The sequence below is a fragment of the Idiotropiscis lumnitzeri genome, chromosome 6 (genome assembly GCF_059441095.1).
Source record: "Idiotropiscis lumnitzeri isolate Australia: NSW breed Sydney's pygmy pipehorse chromosome 6, RoL_Ilum_1.0, whole genome shotgun sequence".
Classification (NCBI taxonomy): Eukaryota; Metazoa; Chordata; class Actinopteri; order Syngnathiformes; family Syngnathidae; genus Idiotropiscis; species Idiotropiscis lumnitzeri.
The window spans coordinates 23,849,516-23,870,567 of record NC_142396.1 but is presented as its reverse complement, the minus strand read 5'-3'; the positions used below and the strand labels follow the sequence as shown (position 1 = coordinate 23,870,567).

The following is a 21,052-nucleotide window of genomic DNA, read 5'->3' as shown; positions in this document are numbered from 1 at the left end:
GACAACTTGGTGATTAGTCGACGACCAAAATAATTGTTTGATGCCGCCCTAGATGCCAGCATAGAAACTTCGCTGTACTGGAAACATACAAACAAGACCACCTACCTCTACGCCTCCAGCTTCCACCTGCCACACACAACTAGATCTATTGTATACAGCCGAGACCTGAGACACCTCAGAATTAGCTCTAATCCAGAATAAAAAGATGATCAAACGACAACGTTCCTTCTACAAACTGAAATACAAGCCCGCTACAGTAAATGAGCAGATAGCTAGAGTAGTAGGGATAACACGTGACAACCTACTCTAATATCAGCAACGGACCAGTGAGAACAAGACCACACTTGTCGTCACCTACACTGCCTAGTTGAGACCCATGCAGAAAATTATTGGTGAACTTCAGGGACTGATAAACGAAGCTGAAACCCTCCGAGAAATGTTACAAGAGTAACCTCTCATTGCATTCAGGCAAAGAAGCAGCTGATTAGAAGCTCTATTTTCAGGGCACCTACCTAAGGAAATGAGATCGTCCCTTACAATAAACCACGCTGCAAATTGTGCCAACACGACATCCGGGGGAGACGAGTCACAAACCTATTGGCGAACACGTCAAGCATTCCGGACACAGCCAGACAGATTTCAGTGTCGCCATACTGCAAAAAGATCTCATCCCCCACCAGATGAGCTGGGGAAGTAGCAGAACAGAAGATCATCCAATCCATGGATTGTGTTGATTTGGGACTCAACATTGGCTATGTCTTCATTAGATCAACAGTGATTAAATTATATACATATACTCCTTCCATACCATGTATAGAATGTACCCACCAGTGCATCCCTTTTGTTATCATCAAAACATTGTGATTCTAAGTTTATACTCACTCTATACCCTTTAGTCCACATCTTAACTACCGTGTATCTATTGTTTTATTTGCCTTGACCTGCGTTTTGTGACCATATTCTCCATTTTTACTATTGCATTACAATGTGAGCTTGTTACGGCCTTTGGCTAGGGCCCACCTACATGGCCACGCCCCTGCGTTGTGTGTTGACTCTTGCACTTTTTGTACAAAGGCAGATGGACTAGTTTCCTGCTCGTTCCCTGTTGGTAGACTGCTTTCCTGCTCGTTCCTCGTTGGTGGACTGGTTTCCCGCTCGTTCCTTGTTGGTGGACTGGTTTCCCGCTCGTTCCACGTTGGTGGACTGGCCCCCCTGCTCGTTCCCAATGGACAGCCCTATCAACGAGCTCCACCTGTTGCAGCTGGGACCAATAAAATGACCTTGGTTCTACTGCTCAGGACCTTTGTGTCTCTTGCTTTGTGTGGACTTTGATTAATTGTGAGACACTTGCTATTATATATATATCTATCTACATTTGTGAACTTGTTTGATACCTTTTTGCTAAACGCTTTTGTTCCAAATCGACCTCTTTTCCTTTTTCAAAAAATAAATGGTCAACTCTACTTCCCAACCATTTCACAACATGGTCTGTGTTACTTCCCTCCTTCCCTAGCAGAGCTGTCCTGGCAAGTTCACCATCAGTTGCAATTTTAATTACATACACCCAACTGTGCTCCCCCATATAACACCATTGCAATACAGCGCATATCCTTAGCTCACGGCTTTGCTATATCTATTGACATGTCTGCTAATCCTTCAATTGTTACCATATTGCCCATTCTCAACTATTGTATTGCCATGGGATTTACCTGGATAAGTTGCCAGTCTACTAGAGGTTTTGCTTCATTCAAGAGTGGTCTCTTCTCAAGCTTGGAATTCATAGTAGAGTTTAGCCACGTTTTCACAAACACAGATAATTGGGGGCAGGGAGATTGAAAGTGCATGTGGGGAAGTTGAATATAACAAAGGTGCTCCAACCCCCGTGTCTGTCTGCTAGACTGTGCGCACAAGGCGGAAGCCTGAGTGACGCCCATCATGGTAAATTGTTTTAGTATGAATGAAATCAAATATGCAAGTTACCACATTCACGGTCATCAAACACAAACAGATAAGATCACAATGGGAACACGACATTAAACAATGATATAGATAGAATTAGAATTAGAATTAGAAATCCCTTTGTCATTGTACTCAAGAGTGCAACGAGATTAGAGAGCTCCCCTCTCCAGTGCAATACAACAAATACAGACAAATATATAAATTAGATAAATAAGAGTGCAATGGAAAATAATACTGAATAGGGTATATAAAAACACATCACGATGCTGTTCTGCAAGGTAAGGGTGGTCTCGTGTGTGTGTGAGAGTTCAGAATAGAGATGGCTCTCGGAAAGATACAAAGTGCATTCAAAGAAAGTCGGACATTTCAAACTCAAACAGAAAAAAGCAATTGCGACAAATATCTAAACAATGTGGGCTTTCTATTAATCTATAAAAGCTGACATTGGCCAGCTCAGACTCATTCATTTGGCCGCAATGGCTCGTAGTCTTCACTCTGCGGCGTCCAAAGCCCTCCGACGGCTGCCCAAAGCTGCCATCCCCGAGAGACAAGGATGCGTTCTGCGTTTGGAGAACTCTCATTCAAGCGAATGGGACTGGCCAGCAGTGCGTGTGGTCGCCAACATTTTTATTCTAAGATTCACCATTTCCTTGCTATATCGCTCTCAGCCAATTAGCTGAGTGACAGCACAGCCTCAGACTGCCTGCGTTTCAGAACCAACTCTGAGATGGTTCTGAAAAGCTGTTTCATTGTAACGGCTCAGTCCCGAAAAAGTCTAATGAAAAAGCGACAACTTAGGGCCAAGCAAGATCATCGCTGTGAGGAACTGGGCTAATAGAAAAGAAGCATTAGAGTAGCAAACTAACTTACCACATCATCATCATTCATGTCGCTGGCTGATAGTGTCCACATTTTGACTGTGTTTGGATCCAGAGCTAATTTGTCTGTTGAGACACATAATGGCAATGATTAAGGTTAGATGCATATAACCAAGGACTTGCATTCTCTCCAGACTAATGACTTATCTGACATAAAATCAAATTGCACACAGTCCGTCAGAATCGCATATCTGCCACGTCAAAGTCGCTATAATTTGCGAATAAAGCAATAGTGAAATTGTTTGCAGAGCCACTATCAAAAGTTATGTTATATACAAGGAAGTTGGGGACACAGAGCGTGGTGGTCGCTAGGGTGGGAGCCTTGGAGGTGCAGAAACTGGCTATAGGTCAATGGATGTCACCTTTTTGACAAAGAAGCAGACTGAACTAGTGTGCGACACACACTTTGGGTTATTATAACATTCTTATTGAGAGGGGTATGACTAGTAACACCTCAGGATCCCTGTAGAGAGCTGGACAAAGTGGCTGGGGAGAGGGAAGTTGGGGCTTCCCTTCTTATGCAGCTACCCACGCCACTTGACCCCTTTAAACTGTCTGAGTGTGAACTAAGTTTCAAGGGACAAAATAACTATTTTATGAGCATTTCTGCTGATCACTGACTTCATTTGACTTTCTAGTTTCAATTACCTGTTTTTCCCTGAAACAATAAAATCATGGCAAGAAAATGGTCAAGTTGAATGCAGGTCTGCAGCGACCGAATCGTAAGGGTTTAGAATAAATGTATGTACACAAGTAATCCCATATTTAATTTTATAGTATTACAAAGCATTAATTCTCCAGTGTGACCTATGTTTGAACATGTGCATATGAAGTCATTTGTCAAGAAAGTGAAATGTGGGAGACACCGTGCATCACAGCTGCACCAACAAAGGAAGTGTGCCCTTGTCACACTACAGCCGCTGAACTGTGGAACTTTGTTCAAACAAGGGTGTCCATATGAGAAATTAGCACCAGGACACGCTAAGCCATAGTTTGATGACTGACTTTGTGGCAGTGTTGTTTTTGGCAGGCATTTTAGATTTAGTCTTAGTCTTCGTCATTTGGACAAAAATGCTTATTAGATTTCGTCAGATTTAGTCATTCCTATTTGTGATAGTTTGTCTAGTTTTAGTTGATGAAAACTCAAAAAGGTTTTAGTCGAGGGAAACTTAAAAAAAAAAAAAGTTTTAGTCTCGTTTTTTGTAAATTTATTAGACCAAAATTCGAAAAGGTTTTAGTCCGTTTTAGTTAAAAATAGGCATACAAGGTCTCCACCCAATTGCAAAGGCTTTATGTTGGACTTTTAAGGATTATGCATTACAAACAGATAACGTAACAGAGGAATCAATGCTCAATGCTCTAAAATAAGCCGAGAATCAAAATGTTTTATTTAGCAACTGTTTTGCCTTTATTTCACTGAAAGCAACATAAAATAAAAACGTTTTAACAACATGGACTTATAGTAGACTTGTTCGATAGCACAGTAGCACAAGTACAAACTCTATCAAACATACGTCTTGTTTACTTTTACCAGCTTGCGGTTATCAAGTAGCCTTGCGAGTGTAACTGTCGCCATGGTCCGTCAAAGGAACGAGTGTCGGTGTGTGCGAGCCGAGACGAATGACAGCAGACGCGTTCGTGCGACACCAGTATGTGTGACGGTGCGTGCGCGGCACATGCGCCCTGCGTGCTGTCCCGGCGGTGGGCGTGTACAAACGAAAGATAGGTTGCACTTCATTGAATTGTTTTGAAAGACAGAATACATGTGCAATAGGAAGGGATGTCATAAATTTTGAGCGTCTGACAAACCACACGCCAACAATTTCGTCCCATCGCGTCTCATTTCATGTACGTCACATCATGTTTTCGTCATCAAATAACCTCGTTTAGCACGTCATTGTCTTGGAAAAAAAGGGGCGTTAACGAAATATTTTCATCATCGTCACCGTTGATGAAAACAACACTGCTTTGTGGTTGTATCGGATTTGCGGCCACATGTTTGACACTCGGGTGATGAGAGGGGCAGAACTGACAACTGATCATCACCGGGTGGTGTGTTGTCTTAGAAGGTGGCGGAAGATGCCGGTCCAATCCGGAATACATAAACGTATTGTGAGGGTTTGCTGGGAACGTGTGGCAGAATCCCCTGTCATAAAGAGAATCAACTATGATCTCCGGCAGCATTTTGCCCAAGTCATAGGGGACGCAGGGGACCTTGAGTCCGTTTGGACCATGTTTAGTGCCTCCGTTGTTGAGGCAGCCGATCGGAGCTGCGACCTGTGGGACTCCGGAGGCAGCTGACAGGTACCGGCTGGCCAAGCTGAATGCAGCTCTCCAGAAAGGGAAGCAGTACACTATCAACACCGTTTACAATGAGGGCTGTCACAAACGATTATTTTGGTAGTCGACAAATCACCAACATTGGTCCCAATTTGTTGACTAATCGTATCATTTGTAAATTGTGGTATGTCACACCAACAAGCAGGTTTTACATTTTACAGTTTACAGCTTGATTCTTTATGTATGTACAAATTAATGAGACGATACAACATTCTCCAGCTTTTCCCCGCCTGCTGAATATGCCTCTCTAGGGCACACATGCACCTTAGTAGTGATCCATGACTAGGGCTGGGCGATAAACCAAAAATCTAACGCTTCCGATATGTATTACAGTGACCGACATAATTTTGCCCATGTCGGTAAATTCGGTGTCTAAAAAAAAAGGAAAAGAAAAGTCCTTGTTTGAGCAAAAGAACATGAACTACAAAGTGCGTCGTAAGCACCTGAAACAGCGCGTCCAACCTTTTCTTTTTCACCACCCACAACACAACCATGCTGTTGACTTGGAGCTTGTGCTAAAAGTTCAAAGTGAGAAGAAAGGTTGGACAAGTGACAACAGCCCATAACGGAGGCGACACAATACCAGAGAATGTCTCAGAGGTGGACGCGATAGCCGAGCACATAGCTAAAGATAGAGCTCCTCTAGTTACAGTGGAGCGCACAGGGTATTAACGCCTCATGAAAGTAGCCGACAAGAGGTACGCAAATATTTGTCGCAAACCGTACCTCCGATATGGACAACATCGGGACGGGAGCGGAGACATGTCAAGCTTTTTGCATCCCCATCCGACTTGTGGTCGAGTCGCAACATGGATCCCTGATTGAGCCTGAATGTGCAGTACATAGACGACAAGTGGCGACCGCGCACCAGAGTACTCGAGACTTCACATTTTCCTGATGAAGCACACTTGCTTATTTGGCATTGGCATTCCATTCCATTATTCAGCATTTTGTTTACAGGCGACTAGCTCCTTTGCACATGGCATTATTTATATTGTTTACAAGATACCTTTACACAAATCTAGGCCTTTGCAAATGGCATTACAGCATCTCTGCACAATATATTTGCAGAAAAAGATTTTGTGAGAGGTACCCTTTTTCTCCTGTTCTTTGTGACATTGTTCAAGTCATGCAAAGCAAGCTATTTTGAATGTTTGAATAAACATTCAAAATAGCTTGCTTTCAAATGATTTTTGTACTTTTATTTTTCATTGAAAGTAATGTGTTCCAGTTGGTCAATGAAAAAAAAGCAGTTAATATGCATTTCCTGCATTTAGTTTGATTTTGGTCCTAATATCGCGCATTTATCGTTACCGAGGTAAAATTGCCCAATTTATCGCGATATTGGTTTTAGGTTATATCGCCCAGCCCTACCCCATGACATAAACAGAAACATTGCGGGTAATGGGGTAAGTATTGTAAAGGCTACCCGGTGATGGCAACAGAGTCTTAAAGTTGCGGCATATTTTACCCACAAATGCTTAAGATGCAAACCTCCGTTTCTTTACAGCACAACAGGGATCCCTGATTATGGTGAAAGGAAGCATGATGTGGCCGATGCCTGATTTCATTTCTGACAAATAGCCTACGGATCCGGACGGACAGATGGTTCGGACCGGACCCATGACCAATCTATGATGATTTTTTTTCAGGGCGGATTCGCAAACGTTGGCGCTGCAATTCTGGTTAATACGGAAAAGACGTCACTGATTTGAGCCAATCAAATCTTTTGTTTACGATCCACTGCCGATTGCGCAGCAGACCGGAAGAGAGTGCTGCTGACAGTATGCCTTGCTAAAAAGTTAGCAAGGTCGATGCGTGTTGTTTTAAATGAGTGGACGGACAAATTTAGTTTTGTTCTGGCTGCAGCCGATTCAAAACCAGTGTGCATCAAATGCTCCAAAACCGTTGCAGCATTGCGAAGCGCCACTACGAAACAAAGCGCCGCCCTTTTGTGCAAAGTTATCCGCTGAAGTTTGAGTTGAGCGCACGCAAAAACATCGAACTTCGAGTGCAGTGTAACAGATTTTAACATTTTCGTTTACAGCCCAGCGGCATGCAAACGAATGTTTACTAAAAGTATCATGGATTTTGGGGAAACAAAAAAAACATTCAGTGATGGGGAAGTTGTGAAAGAGTGCTTAAATACGGTTGCACAAACATTATTTAAAGAAAAACACAAAGGCCAGATGTGTGAAATAATCAACCAAATCCCAATGGCCCTGATTCCGTTGCAACCCAGAATTAAGTCACTGGCAGGGCAGTCACAAACTCATTTTTCTCATTAAGAGATGTTAAAAAAATATTCAAAACAAAAGGTGATGTCAAAGCTCATTTTGAATTAGTTTTTCATGAGGACAGCCATTTTTATTGATTGTGTACTGAACATGTTGACCTGTTTTACTTGGTTAAGTAGGCTTCCCGTTTTTTTTGGCTCTCCCCTCTCTCTCCCCACAGGCTCCAGTTCCCAGCCTCATCAGACAACCACAACTTCCTGTTGCTCAGCCTTGTTCCTCACAACATCTCAGGTGAAGAACCAGCTGAGGAAGATGAAGGCGAGAAAGGCAGCAGGCCCAGATGGGATTAGCTCCCAGCTCCTCAAATCCTGCACAGACCAGCTGTGTGAAATTGCCCAGCACATGTTCAACCTGAGCCTGAAGCTGGGCAGAGTCCCCCAGCTGTGGAAAACATCTTGCCTGGTTCCAGTTCCAAAGACACCCCACCCGAAGGAGCTCAACAACTTCAGACCAGTGGCGCTGACGTCTCATCTGATGAAGACCCTGGAGAGACTGGTCCTCGTCCATCTGCGCCCCCTGGTCAGCTCCTCAATGGACCCACACCAGTTCGCATACCAGCCTGGCATCAGTGTGGATGATGCCATCATCTACCTGCTCCACACTTCACTCTCCCACCTGGAGAAGGCGGGGGGCACGGTCAGGATCATGTTCTTTGATTTCTCAAGTGCTTTCAACACCATCCAGCCCGCCAGCTGGAGCAGGCGGGAGTGGCCCACCACCTCATCACATGGATCCACAACTACCTCACAAACCGGCCACAGTACGTGAGGACACAGGACTGTGTGTCTGACGTGCTCCTTTGCAGCACGAGAGCGCCGCAGGGAAGTGTTCTGGCTCCCTTCCTGTCCACCCTCTACACCTCGGACTACAAATACAATTCCACAACCTGTCACCTGCAGAAGTTCTCTGATGACTCTGCGATTGTCGGCCTCATCACTGACGCTGACGATCGGGAGTACAGAGGGGTTACGCAGGGGTTTGTGGATTGGTGTCAGCAGAAACGCCTCCAAATCAATGCTGGGAAATCCAAAGAGCTGGTGGTGGATTTTCGCAAGCGTTGGCACTCCACCTGCGCCAGTGAATATCCAGGGAACAGACGTTGAGAGGGTCTCAACTTACAAGTACCTGGGTGTTCATCTGAACACTAAACTGGACTGGAGCGACAACACAGACGCTCTCTATAGGAAGGATCAGAGCAGACTCTTCCTACCCAGGAGGCTGAGGTCCTTTGGCGTTCGGGGAACACTCCTCAGGAACTTCTATGACTCTGTGGTTTCATCAGTCATCTTCTATGGAGTGGTCTCCTGGGCAGGAGGCATCTCGGGCCGGGACAAAAAGAGACTGGACAAACTAGTGAGGAGGGCCAGCTCTGTCCTGGGCTGCTCCCTGGACTCTGTGGACTCGGTGGGGGGCAGGAGGATGACGGCAAAACTGTCATCAATGCTGGACAACCCAGCCCACCCACTCAATGACATTCTGAGAACACTCCACAGCTCCTTCAGTGATAGACTGTTACACCCTCGCTGTACCAAAGAGAGATTTCGCCGCTCCTTCCTGCCGACTGCTGTCAGACTTTTTAACAAGAACATTGGATCAGGCCTAGAAACGGGAGGGCATTAGTGCAATTGTGCAGTCCCAGGATGCAATATACACTACTACTGTACTTTCAGCCAATGGTGTACTTAAATATTGACCAATGATATATTTTGTTTACCATTACAGTATTCTTATAACAGTACTTCAATCACTGCAGTATTTCTACCATTGCAGGACGATCACTATTACAGTACTTTTATCATTGCAGTATTTCCTATCATTGCGGTACTTTTACTATTACAGTACTTTTATCATTGCAGTATTTTTCTATCGTTGCAGTACTTTTACTATTACAGTACTTTTATCATTGCAGTATTTTTCTATCATGCAGTACTTTTCTATCATTTCAGTACTCTTACCATTACAGTACTTTTATCATTGCAATATTTTTATCATTGCAGTATTTTCAATCATTCAGTAGTTTTTATCATTACAGCGTTTCCCCCTCTGTATAATGCACAGGCATTAGGAGTGTTTCCTTACACTTAGATACGTTTATACTGCGTATATTTGCATGGTTTTTATGAATGTCTGCTGCTAATGTTATACATTAACGGCTACATTACGCCGCCGACTCTGTGTGATCTATATCTTTGCTGCTGTAACACCTCAAATTTCCCCATTGTGGGACTAATAAAGGACATCTTTATCTTTATCTTTATAACTCTTTGATTGAAGAAAGAAAAAGGTAAAAGATGTTAACTCAATGCTTAGGACTTGATATATTTCTGCAGGAGATATTTTACTGTTTTTTTTCTGGAAGTGGCAAACTTAAGTTCCTGGAGCCACATTTTCTTGAATGTGAAATAAACGCCTTATATTTGTTTGACTGGCAAACGTGTTTAATGGGAACATTGCTAAATATTTAGTATATAAGTGCACTCTGTTGAAAATGACTAAATATTGAAACTATATAAAAATGTGAACATAGGCTCGACATTAAGGGAAGTTGGACTTTGCTTCGGACCATTTAATTGGAAGAAATTTTCGTCGTGGACCTCTGTGACTTAATTGAAAACCTCTGCTTTTTCGTATGCTAACACATTGTTGCGTCTGCTATGGATTAAGGAGGCATTAGTCAGTCAAAAATATTCAAAACACGCATACACACGCACCCCCACACACAAACACACACACACCCACACGCCCCCCCCCCCCCCCACACACACACACGCACACGAACGGAGTGATCCGTTCATAAACTGGGAAGTGCCAGTACTCAAAGAAACAGAACATATTTGCCACAAGCCCTCATTGGCATCACATAAAATTATTAAGTTTGTTGCAATATACAATACAATACCATTTTATTTATATAGCGCATTTCACAACAGGTGGAGCTGTAACAAAGCGCTTTCCATATGCCATCATATAAATTAGCAGGTAATTAGGTAATCACACAAAATAAAACATTTACAATAGATACCAGAAGAACAGCAGAACAGTGACAATCTCATGTTGAGTCGAAAGCTAAAGAATAAAAATGTGTCTTCAAAAAGGTTTTAAAAATGGACAGCGAGAGGGCTTGCCTAACATTTAATGGGAGCTCATTCCATAGGGAAGGAACGGCAACAGAAAAGGCACGAATGCTACGTTAGGCAGCAAAAAAAAAAAGTATGTTCACCTTAATATTATTCATGCCCGATTTTTTTTTGTACGCATGTTCTTTGATTTTGGAAATCAATTTACTGCAATTAATTTATGCATACTAGTGACAAAAAGCAAAACTTTTGGATAAAGGTTAAATAAAAACATTTAAAAACCATGCAAGGGTTTAGTTTATTTTAGTTTTCCTTTGCACAGTGCATTTTTCATAATTTACTACGTACGCCGATTCCATGACCTCTTACATTTGTAAAAAGGCTTGCCCAAAAAGAGTGAAATTTGTTTTCAAGTATTATTTCTTTTTGTATTCTTAGATAGTTATGTAGTATTAGCAACTCTGCTTAGTGTATAGTTTTGGTTCCATTTCAAAATGCACTAAACAATTCTAATTACAAAAAAAAAATGTAAACAGCACTATCATTTATAAACGGCTCAGAAATCCTGGTACAAGTTGCGACGTTTTAATCAAAGTTGAATATTGTATAATTAATTTCTACATACCTTAAAGAATTCAAGCTGTAAACTAATTATGGTTACAGTGATCCCTTGTTTATTGCGGGAGTTATGTTCCAAAAATAACCCTCGATAAGTGAAATCTGTGACGTAGTCAGCTTTGTTTTTTTTTTTTTATTATTTTACAATGCATTTGATATGATGCATTGTTGTGGTTTGTTTGTGTGTGTAGATGGGAAGTTGGGGTCCTGTAGTGCCACCTTGTGGCATTGCTGAATTAGTTTTAAGCGTGTTATTCCTTCTCTCTTGTTTTTGTTATTCAACTTGCTTCACTTCAAGACGTGTGCTGATATGTTGACAGAGGAGCGGTAAAAAAGAAAAAAAAAAGAAAAAAGTCATCTATATTAACACACACTAGGTATAGAGCATTCATTTGTTTGATTGTTTTGTGAAAGAATTGACATGGTGATTTTTTGTTAATTTACATGGTCCGTAGCTCAGAATCTCGATGTGTATCCCAAGCTAAGGCAAGATGAGTGGAATGAAGTACGGTAGTGTATAAAATGTATAAAAATATTAAATTATTAGTTGGATGGCAAATTGAAATGGTGTAATTTGTTTCATTTTTATTTCTTCATTCCTTTGTATTGAGTTGATAGGAGCGTTGTGTATACATGATTGGTATGTGAATTATTTGTGAAATTACTATTACAATTTGTGTTTTTCTGTTGTTCTGTAGTTTTCACAGTGTAGAATGCTGAACATGCTTGTTCAGAGATAAAAGATTATCGACACCCGTTTGAAACTCTCTGCATCCTTATTCGAAATCCAAGGGGCCACTACACTCAGCACAATTCCACTATAAAAATCTGTGAAGCACCGAAAGATGTACTGTACATAAAAGAAGCTGCTTGCTGGTGCGACATGCTACAATTTACTGATCCGATAAGTCGACTAATCGCGATTACTGTTGGCGATTAGTCGACTACCAAAATAATCGTTTGTGGCAGCCAACACTTTGCTTTTGATTGGTGACAGAGAATCATCACTTCGATCCTTAAGGTGTTAAGCAAAGAATAATGCGAGCCAAAGACGTGCGCTTGTGTGATGTTAAATGAATCAATGTCAATATTTAGGCATAGCAACAGGAACAGATTACAATACCTGGCTGAGGAGTGATTTTTCCAAATGACAACTTGATTGAACTGGATGATCCGACCTCAAAATTTGGTTTGGCTGCAGATAAGCGCACTCTTGACAGCATGTTTCCATGGTAACCCACAGCTGTCTGGAGAGAGTTCAAAGCCTCTGAACTCAGTTGTGTGTTACTAACCTAAGGGTGAAACGAGATTGAAACAAAAGCAAGTCTGATTAATTTCCAACATTTCTGCAAAAAGAGAGCAAGGACATCTATTAAGTGTCAATTCAGGGGAGGAGGCATGTTGATCGGTGTGGGCTTACAAATATATTACTATTTTTTATCAATTGGAACTGGGGTTTAAAATCACATAAAAAGTACTGGTATGGAGAAATGCAGAGACACGTCAGGTACTACGCTTAACTCATAAGCGGCGTCGCTCCCTGAACTATTTAAAAAAAAACATTGAATTGCCATTTTTCTGACAGAAATTGAGATTTTGATTTTTTCCCTCATAATTCATATGGTGTGTGGTGAACAGATTTGTCGGTGAATTACACTGCACGGTGACCATTTTTCCACATCTTACATTGTTATTCCAACCGATGTCAGTTTTGTCAACCCCAAATCATTCCCAGGCTAGAGCCATTGACTCCTGCCAGCGGCTGTCAGACTGTTCAACAAGAACATTGCGTTTTCTCTAGAAACGGGCGTGCATTAGTGCAGTGGTGCAGTCCTAGGATGCAATACTCAACACAACCTACTACTGAATTTTTATTCAATGCTCTATTTATATTGCCCAGAAACACATTTTTTTTAAAATCATTGCAGTATTTTATCAGTATCAGTATTTTTTTTTTTACCATTGAGGCATTTTTACTTATTTCCCCTCTGTACCCATGGACAGACTTCCCTCTGGACTATGGACCGACATAAGGACTGTTTCCTTACACCTGTATATGTTGAAGGATATAAGTGTGTACATATATGGGGATTTGTGTTTATACTTTGTATATTTGCATAGGTTTGCTCTCCGAATGGTTGTGCGAATGTTTTATATTGACGGATACATAATGCCGCAGTCTCTGCGTGACCTATATCTTTGCTGCTGTAACACTGCAAATGTCTCCATTGTGGGACTAATAAAGACCATCTTTATCTTTAGTAAATACGCTCTGAGATGAGAGACTCTTCTCTATATTTAAAAGAATGCCGTCTTACACTAAGGTAGTCACACAGTCACGTGACTGAATCCTACCCGCGGATTTGCAGCATGGTCTATCACTTCCTCCTACTTTGACGTCTGTCTATGCAAGTTGATTCACCAAATGAGGATTTCATCACGTCCTCCTACACAGCCAGTAAATAAATCGACTCATTCGTCATTCTTTTCTAGACAGTATAAATACTCAATGTAAAATTGCTCATCATGAAAGCAATATTGACGATTGTTAGCAATGAGGATATATATTGCCCATCCCCATTTCCAAGAGGACCTAGGGAGTCTGGTTTATCTACAATGTGGGGAAATTGATTGATTGATTGATTGAACATAAACTGATCAAATTAACGTAGCCGGAAGTAAAAGATCAATTAAGGGAAGATAAATGATAAGCACAGTTTACATATTCAAAAGGGAGTAGGAAGAAGTGAAGACTTATATAGTCCTATGCCCTGTTCTTTGTGTATTTTGACTTGTTTCAAATTAATACAATAGATCCCAATATAATATATCCCAACAAAAAAAGAAAAGTAAAAAAAGTCAACATATAAACCTAAACTCATGCACGTTTGCGTCCACCACCGCTAACAGCCAATTCATGAAGCAGTCAGCGTCACAGCGCGACTCTGCGTCAATTTGGGATAAACTCCTTAACTCATCAAACAACCCTGAAGGTGGTCTTCTTGAACGGTGCATATCACGGAGCGGCATGTGTTTTTACTCGGGGCCACTTAGGGAGGGTCAACGTTCAGCGAACAAAAAGTTCCAGCAAGGAGGCCGACTCCACAGACGAATGTGGCCGCAGTGGAAGGCTCTATTGAGTGGCGTAGCCCGGAGCTGTTACATTCCACAGAATAAAAGGGTGCGTTGCAGTTACATCGCCTACTTTTGGAAAAAAAAAAAATCATCCAAATAAATGTGCATGTCTCCTCATTCCCACTTCTGTCTTTGTAAATATCCCGACTGGTGCTTTTATGCCGTGCATCCTCACTATGATCAGCAAAGAAGCTGTGTGCAGCGTCCTAAGATCATCTATGTTCCTCTGCTCATATCCACAGTTCCTCATTCTCATGTAAATCAGCCACAGAGAGTTCATCCTTTTGATATGTTGAAGTGGTCATAGGTAGGGATGTCCACATGAATTTTGGTGCCATATGATCACAGTTTCTGGACGTTATAAGCAATGAAATTACAGTGATTTCCAATATAGAGTTCGAAATCGGTCCCTTTAATGACTCGCCGAAACATAGCGAGAGCGGAGGGCGGCGTGGCCATATTACTCATTAAAAGTAGGCGTTTCTCAAGTCGTCACTTATTTCCTGATTTCTCCAAAATGTAGAGATAAAAAAGACAATACCATATTTTTACAGCCAAAAGACGCGCTGAATCAAAGGGCGCAGCACCCGTTGAGGGTGCTATTTCTGTATTTAATACTTAGACTGGGCGCGCTGCACTATGAGGCGCATGTTAGCATGCTAGGTCGCGCATGCTAGCTCATGCATGCCAGCACACATGCAAATAAGGGATCGCTGTTAGTAACAGCTATGGCTGGGCGATATGGTTGAAAACTATATCAGTAGACATGCATGTCATATTGGTCGATATCGATATATATCGAATGATTATTTTTTATATATATATATATATATATTTTTTTTTTTTTTACGATTGTTGCGAGAGCTGGAACTGTATGTGAATTTGGGGGGGTTCACCGGAGCGCCTCATCCAAACAGTCACTCAAATCAAAGAGCGTGACCGCACACAGGGATAGAGAACAACGCAGCTTTAGTAGCCCGCCAATCAATTCAACAGAGCTCAATAACTCACTTTCATTCTGGAGCATACACGACGACGAAAAGTGTAGCTCGATTAGCATCCGAGCTAACGGCTATCGGACTTGATGCGTCTCTCTTAGGAACGCTTAGCTGACCAACAATATGTCCGAGATAAATTAACATAAATACAAGGACCCATTAGCTGCCCGAAAACATGCCTGTTGTTAAATACACAAATTAAACAGCATAGCAATACCTGTATAAACAGAGCAGTAATGAGGAATTTGCAACAACTATTGAAAATAAAACAGCGAAAAGGGCTGAATTCCGATTTGTTTTATTTGAAAATGTACAACGCACGCCGGCCTCCATTGAGACGGAAAGATTCTGGTGCTACGGGCCGTTTTGTCCCGCGCGTGTCCGCAGTGGGTGCACGTCTCGTGCGTGTCTGCGGAGAGTGCTTGTTAGCGGCTTCACTGCTACGCACACCCGCTTCCCTTGCGACGGAGGTCTTGTGTGCTGCTGTACGTGCCGTTTTGCCTCGTGCGTGTCCGCGGTGGGTGCAAGTCTCGTGCGTGTCAGCGGAGAGTGCTTGTTAGCGGCTTCACTGCTACGTACGCCCGCTTCCCTTGCGACGGAGGTCTCGTGTGCTGCTGCTACGGGCCGTTTTGTCCCGTGCGTGTCCGCGGTGGGTGCACGACCCGTGCGTGTCCGCGGAGGGTGCTCGTTAGCTGCTTCACTGCTATGTACGCCCGCCTCCCATGCAACGGAGGTCTCGTGTACTAGAGCGCCGGGCCGTTACGTCCCGTGCGTGTCCGGGAGGGGGTGATTGTTATTGGCTTAACTATTAAGCAAGCGTTTCTTCAAGTAGGCCGATAAGTCCACTTTAGCCAGCCGTTTTTGTTTTGTTTGTTTTGAGTCATGCTAGCTCAGCGGCGCATGTGTAAACCTCCGGTTATATTTCCTCAAAGGGAGTGAGTTTGTGACGAGTAGGGCAGTGATGGGTTGAATTTGCTCCGTTAATTTTTTTTTTGGATCGATAATTTATCGATACCATTTTCTATTGATATCACCCACCCACCTACCGTGATACATATTGATATCGAATTATCGTCACAGCCCTAGTAACAGCACGTCAGACCGATGAGAGATGCCATGGCAACATCTAATTGACAACTTCAGGGGAGGGATTTCACTGGTCGCCACACTCTTTATTGTCACGGTTTTAAATCAAAACCAAAAATATCTCTGAACAGCATACAAGCAAACAATGAAACAAAGAAATAAAATTACCGTATTTTCGCACCCAAAAGACGCGCCGTGTCAAAGGGCGCAACACCTGTTGAGGGCGCTATTTCTGTCTTTGTAACATATACTGGACGCACCGCCTGACAAGACGATAGCATAGCATGAACTTGGCAGAGCTGCCCAATATTAGGTGCATTGGCAATAGCCTACAAAGCAACGTCAGGGGAGGGACTTGGCTGCTTACCACACTCCTTAGAGTCACGGTTTCAAAAAAAAATAAAAAACTCATCATACAAGCAAACAATGAAACATAGAAATAAGATTAACACAAACATGTATCTCTCATGCCATCAATATACCCAAAAAAAATGAAAATAACACAAAAGCCACTCAGCCTTAGCTAATTCAAGCAATGCATTCTGGGAGCAGAGACCCACAATCCCATAGCTGTTTAGAGAGATTTGCATGGCTGTTTAAAGAGATGTGCTGTTATGCTTTGGACTTTTTGTCTGTTGTCTAAACCTGGGACGTTTCTTGCTTGCAATAACATAAATGATAAGACAGACTAAAACATTGTGGACAGCTGCCCTTTGTCCAGCTTTTTCCAACACCATCACCCAAACAATATAGTCAGATAGTGTATTTGTCACGGTCGATTGTAAGCATGAACAACTCACTCTTTGCCCAGCAGGGTGTGCTAACATGCACTTCCAACAGCTCGTTGATGACAGGGGCTGATGGACGTGAGTGGTACTTTGTCCATTTAATGGACGCATCGACTGACAGGGCGCTTTGTTTGTTAAGGAGAATTTTTGTGACTTTAAAGTGCGCCTTATGACTGCGAAAATACGGTAACACAAAACATGTATTTCTGATGCCATTCATATCCCCAACAGATATAAAAAAAATAACACAAAAACATTACTGATGCATTCTGGGAGCCTCAGCCAACTGATGGCTGGTTAGAGAGATGTGAGTGGTGTGCTTTGGGCAGTGTTTTCATTTATTTATTTATTTGCAGTCTGTTGTCTAAAGCTGTGATGTTTCTTGCTTGCAATAACATGAATGATAAGACAGACTACGACATCGTGGACAGCTTCCCTGTTGTCCAGTTTTCTGTTGCACCATCTCCAAAGACCATATTCACATAATGTATTTGTCACAGTCAATTCGAAGCAAAGATGTATCAGACTTTGGCCAGCAGGGTGTGCAAACATGCCCTCTGGAATACCTAAAGGGGATCATGCCCGATGGTCAAGTGAGTTGCTCAGTCTATATAATAGGCGTATCGCATTACAAGGCGCCTCGTTTGTTTGGGGGAAGATTTGGGATTTTAAGTGTGCCTTATGGTCGCAAAAATACGGTAACTAATTTCAGTTCCCTGATTTTTTTTTTTAAACTGAGCTTGGTAGTGAAAATGGGCCATCTTGTGTCTTGTCTTCCATTAAGAAGAACCCATCGTAATATTGCTATCATATGAAAATATATTCCATATCGCAGAGCCTGACACGGTCTCTTGAATAGTCACGGGAGGTAGAAAAGCGCTCCACAAGTGACAGCCCATTTATCATTTATCCAACTATACCCACCTCTGTCACTGACATCAAGCCTGATAACTTGAGAGCGGACGTCAGCTTCTCAGCAGTCCTCACACTGTGTGTGTCAAATCCTGAAACAAAAAGAGAGTCCAAATACATTGTTAATGTGAAACTGACCACACGCATACAATTTAATGAATCCATGTTAAAAGTGGGGTTCAGTGTTGTTTTTGGCAGGCATTTTAGATTTAGTCTTAGTCATTCGGACGAAAATGCTTATTAGTTTTCGTCAGATTAAGACATTCCTATCCGTGATAGTTTTAGTCTAGTTTTAGTTGACAAAAACTCAAAATGGTTTTAGTCGGTTTTAGTCGACGGAAACGCAAAAAAATAAAATAAAGTTTGTCTAGTTTTTGTAAATTTATTCGACCAAAACTCAAAAAGGTTTTAGTCCATTTTAGTTAAAAACAGCCATACAAGGTTTCCATCCAATAGCAAAGACTTTCTGTTGGACTACGAAGGATTATGCATTACAAACAGATAACGTAACAGTGGAATCAATGCTCATTGGTCCGAAATAAGCCAAGAACCCAAACCTTGTATTTGGTAACTGGCTTTATTTCACTCAAAGCAACATAAAATAAAAACGTTTTAACAACATAGACTTGTAGTAGACTTGTTCTACAGTACAGTAGCACAAGTACAAACTCTATCAAACATATGTCTTGTTTACTCATACCAGCTTGCGGTTATCAGAGCGAAGTAGCCTTGCAAGTGTCACTGTTGCCGTGGTCCGTCAAAGGAACGCGTGCCAGTGTGTGCGAGCCGAGATGAATGACCGCAGACGTGTTCGTGAGACACCATTATGTTCGATGGTGTGTGCGCGCCGCATACGCGTGCTGTCCCACTGGTGGGCGTACCCAAACAAAAAATAGGTTGCACCACTTCATTGCAATGTTTTGAAAGACGAAAGGGAATGGATGTCATAAATTTTGAGCGTGTGACGAACCACACGCTAACAATTTTGTCCCGTCTCGTCTCGTCAACGAAAATTTCATGTGCGTCACTTCATGTTTTCGTCATCAAATAACCTCGTTTAGCTCGTCATCATCTTGTCGTCATGAAAAAAAGGGGCGTTAACGACATATTTTCGTTATCGTCATCGTTGACGAAAACAACACTGGTGGGGTTGTTATCATTTATTTTCTTGTAATGTTTACCGTCAAGTGAAGATGGCGATCACCAATACCAGATATCAATATCAGGTGGATAGCGGCCCTTTTTCTTTTTTTCCATGTATAGCGTTATTGGGAAGTGTGCTGGTAACAGTCATCAATACTTACTAATATTTCCATTAAAATGTGACTTGTACAAGAATGTTAAGAAGCAGGGGTGGAAATAAGCGGTGTGCATGTGCACATGAGCACTGCAAATTGAATAATGCGCACCAGTTCAAGTCTGTCATTCTTAATCAATCAAATTTCATTTATATAGCCTATTTCATTCATATAAAAATGGAACTCAAAGTGCTGCGCAATAAAAACATCCAAAATGCAACATAAGAAGACCCCTTTCTCTTAACATGCACACTGATATATCTATAACTTAATGTACAAACAAAACACACACACACCAAAACCTGATAACTGTGTTAAAAAAGACATGGCGAGGCACAGAGAATCCATATGAGGAAAGGGTACCCAAGAGGCTGAGACAAGTAACAACCCAAGGTGGGGAGCGCCCCATCACAGAAACCCCTAGCCCAGATTGACCGGGTAGACCCTAATCATGATGAGGATGCCTCCGGTCCATCGGGCCGAAGAAGACCCCAGGAGGACGCACCCCCGTGAGAAGGCCAGCGACATCTCTCAGGGTAAAGGTTCCCTATGAGGAACCGTTGTAGCTTAAAATAAATAAATAAATAAATATAAACGCTCTAAAAAGTCAAAACAGCGCAAGAAGCTTAGAACTAAAAATACGGTATGATTGGATAATACGTACAGGCTGACGTACTGACTGCAACTGTGAGCAGGCTACAAACACAGCACCCAAATGCCTTGTTCCTTATCTCTGGTGACTTCAATCATTGTTCTCCATCCTCCTCTCTGCCTTCATTCACACAATATGTAACCTGCCACACCAGAGATAATAAAATGTTATACCTTTTCTATGCCAACACCAAGGAGGCGTACACATCACTGCCCCTCCCTCCGCTGGGCAAAGCTGACCACAACTTGGTTGCTCTCCTGCCTGTGTACAAACATCTGGTCCGCAGGCAGCCAGCTGTGACACGCACAGTTCAGAGATGGTCTGGAGAAGCCCTTAAAGGACTGTTTCAACATAACTGTGTGGGAGGTATTCAGCGAAGCCCACGGGGAGGACATTAATGGTCTAACAGACACAATTACAGACAATATTAATTTCTGCATGGAGAACACCATTCCCACCAGGACAGTAAGATGTTTCTCCAACAACAAACCCTGGATCACACCAGACATTATAGCTCTCCTGAAGGAGAAAAAGAGGGCTTTTGTGTCAGGCAACAAGGAGGAGCTGAAGAGAGTGCAACGTCAGCAGAGAAGGAGGATCAGAGAGGGGAAAAAGTCCTACAGGATGTGGATGGAGGAACAACTGCAGAAGAACAATGCCAGGGATGTCTGGAGGGGCCTAAAAACCATCTCAGGCCACGGACAACCAGGTAAGACCGAGAAGAGGGGGGCTTTCAGTGGGCAAATGAGTTGAACCTATTTTTCAATAGGTTTGATCAAATGCCTGCCCCTGCTCAGTCTCCCATGCTGCAGCCCCCACCAACCCCTCCTGCCTCTGCGAACGAGACCCTCTCTCCCTCTCACTCTCCTCTCACCCTCTCTCTCCTCTCCCCAGGCTCCATTTCCCAGCCACATCAGACAACCACCACTTCCTTCTGCTCAGCCTTGTTCCTCACAACATCTCAGGTGAAAAACCAGCTGAGGAAGATGAAGGCGAGGAAGGCAGCGGGTCTAG

General features: G+C 42.5%; 1 protein-coding gene across 1 annotated transcript in view; it reads right to left on the bottom strand.

Annotated features, from left to right (window-relative positions):
• Positions 1 to 21,052, bottom strand: part of ciapin1 (cytokine induced apoptosis inhibitor 1) — a 49,542-nt gene that overhangs the window by 14,198 nt on the left and 14,292 nt on the right. Inside the window, exons 4-6 of the mRNA XM_088297700.1 lie at positions 18,101 to 18,180; positions 12,293 to 12,461; positions 2,830 to 2,903 (exon numbers count right to left, since the gene is read on the bottom strand). Of these exons, the coding sequence (XP_088153826.1) occupies positions 2,830 to 2,903; positions 12,293 to 12,461; positions 18,101 to 18,180 (323 nt within the window). The remainder of the gene's footprint in view (positions 1 to 2,829; positions 2,904 to 12,292; positions 12,462 to 18,100; positions 18,181 to 21,052) is intronic.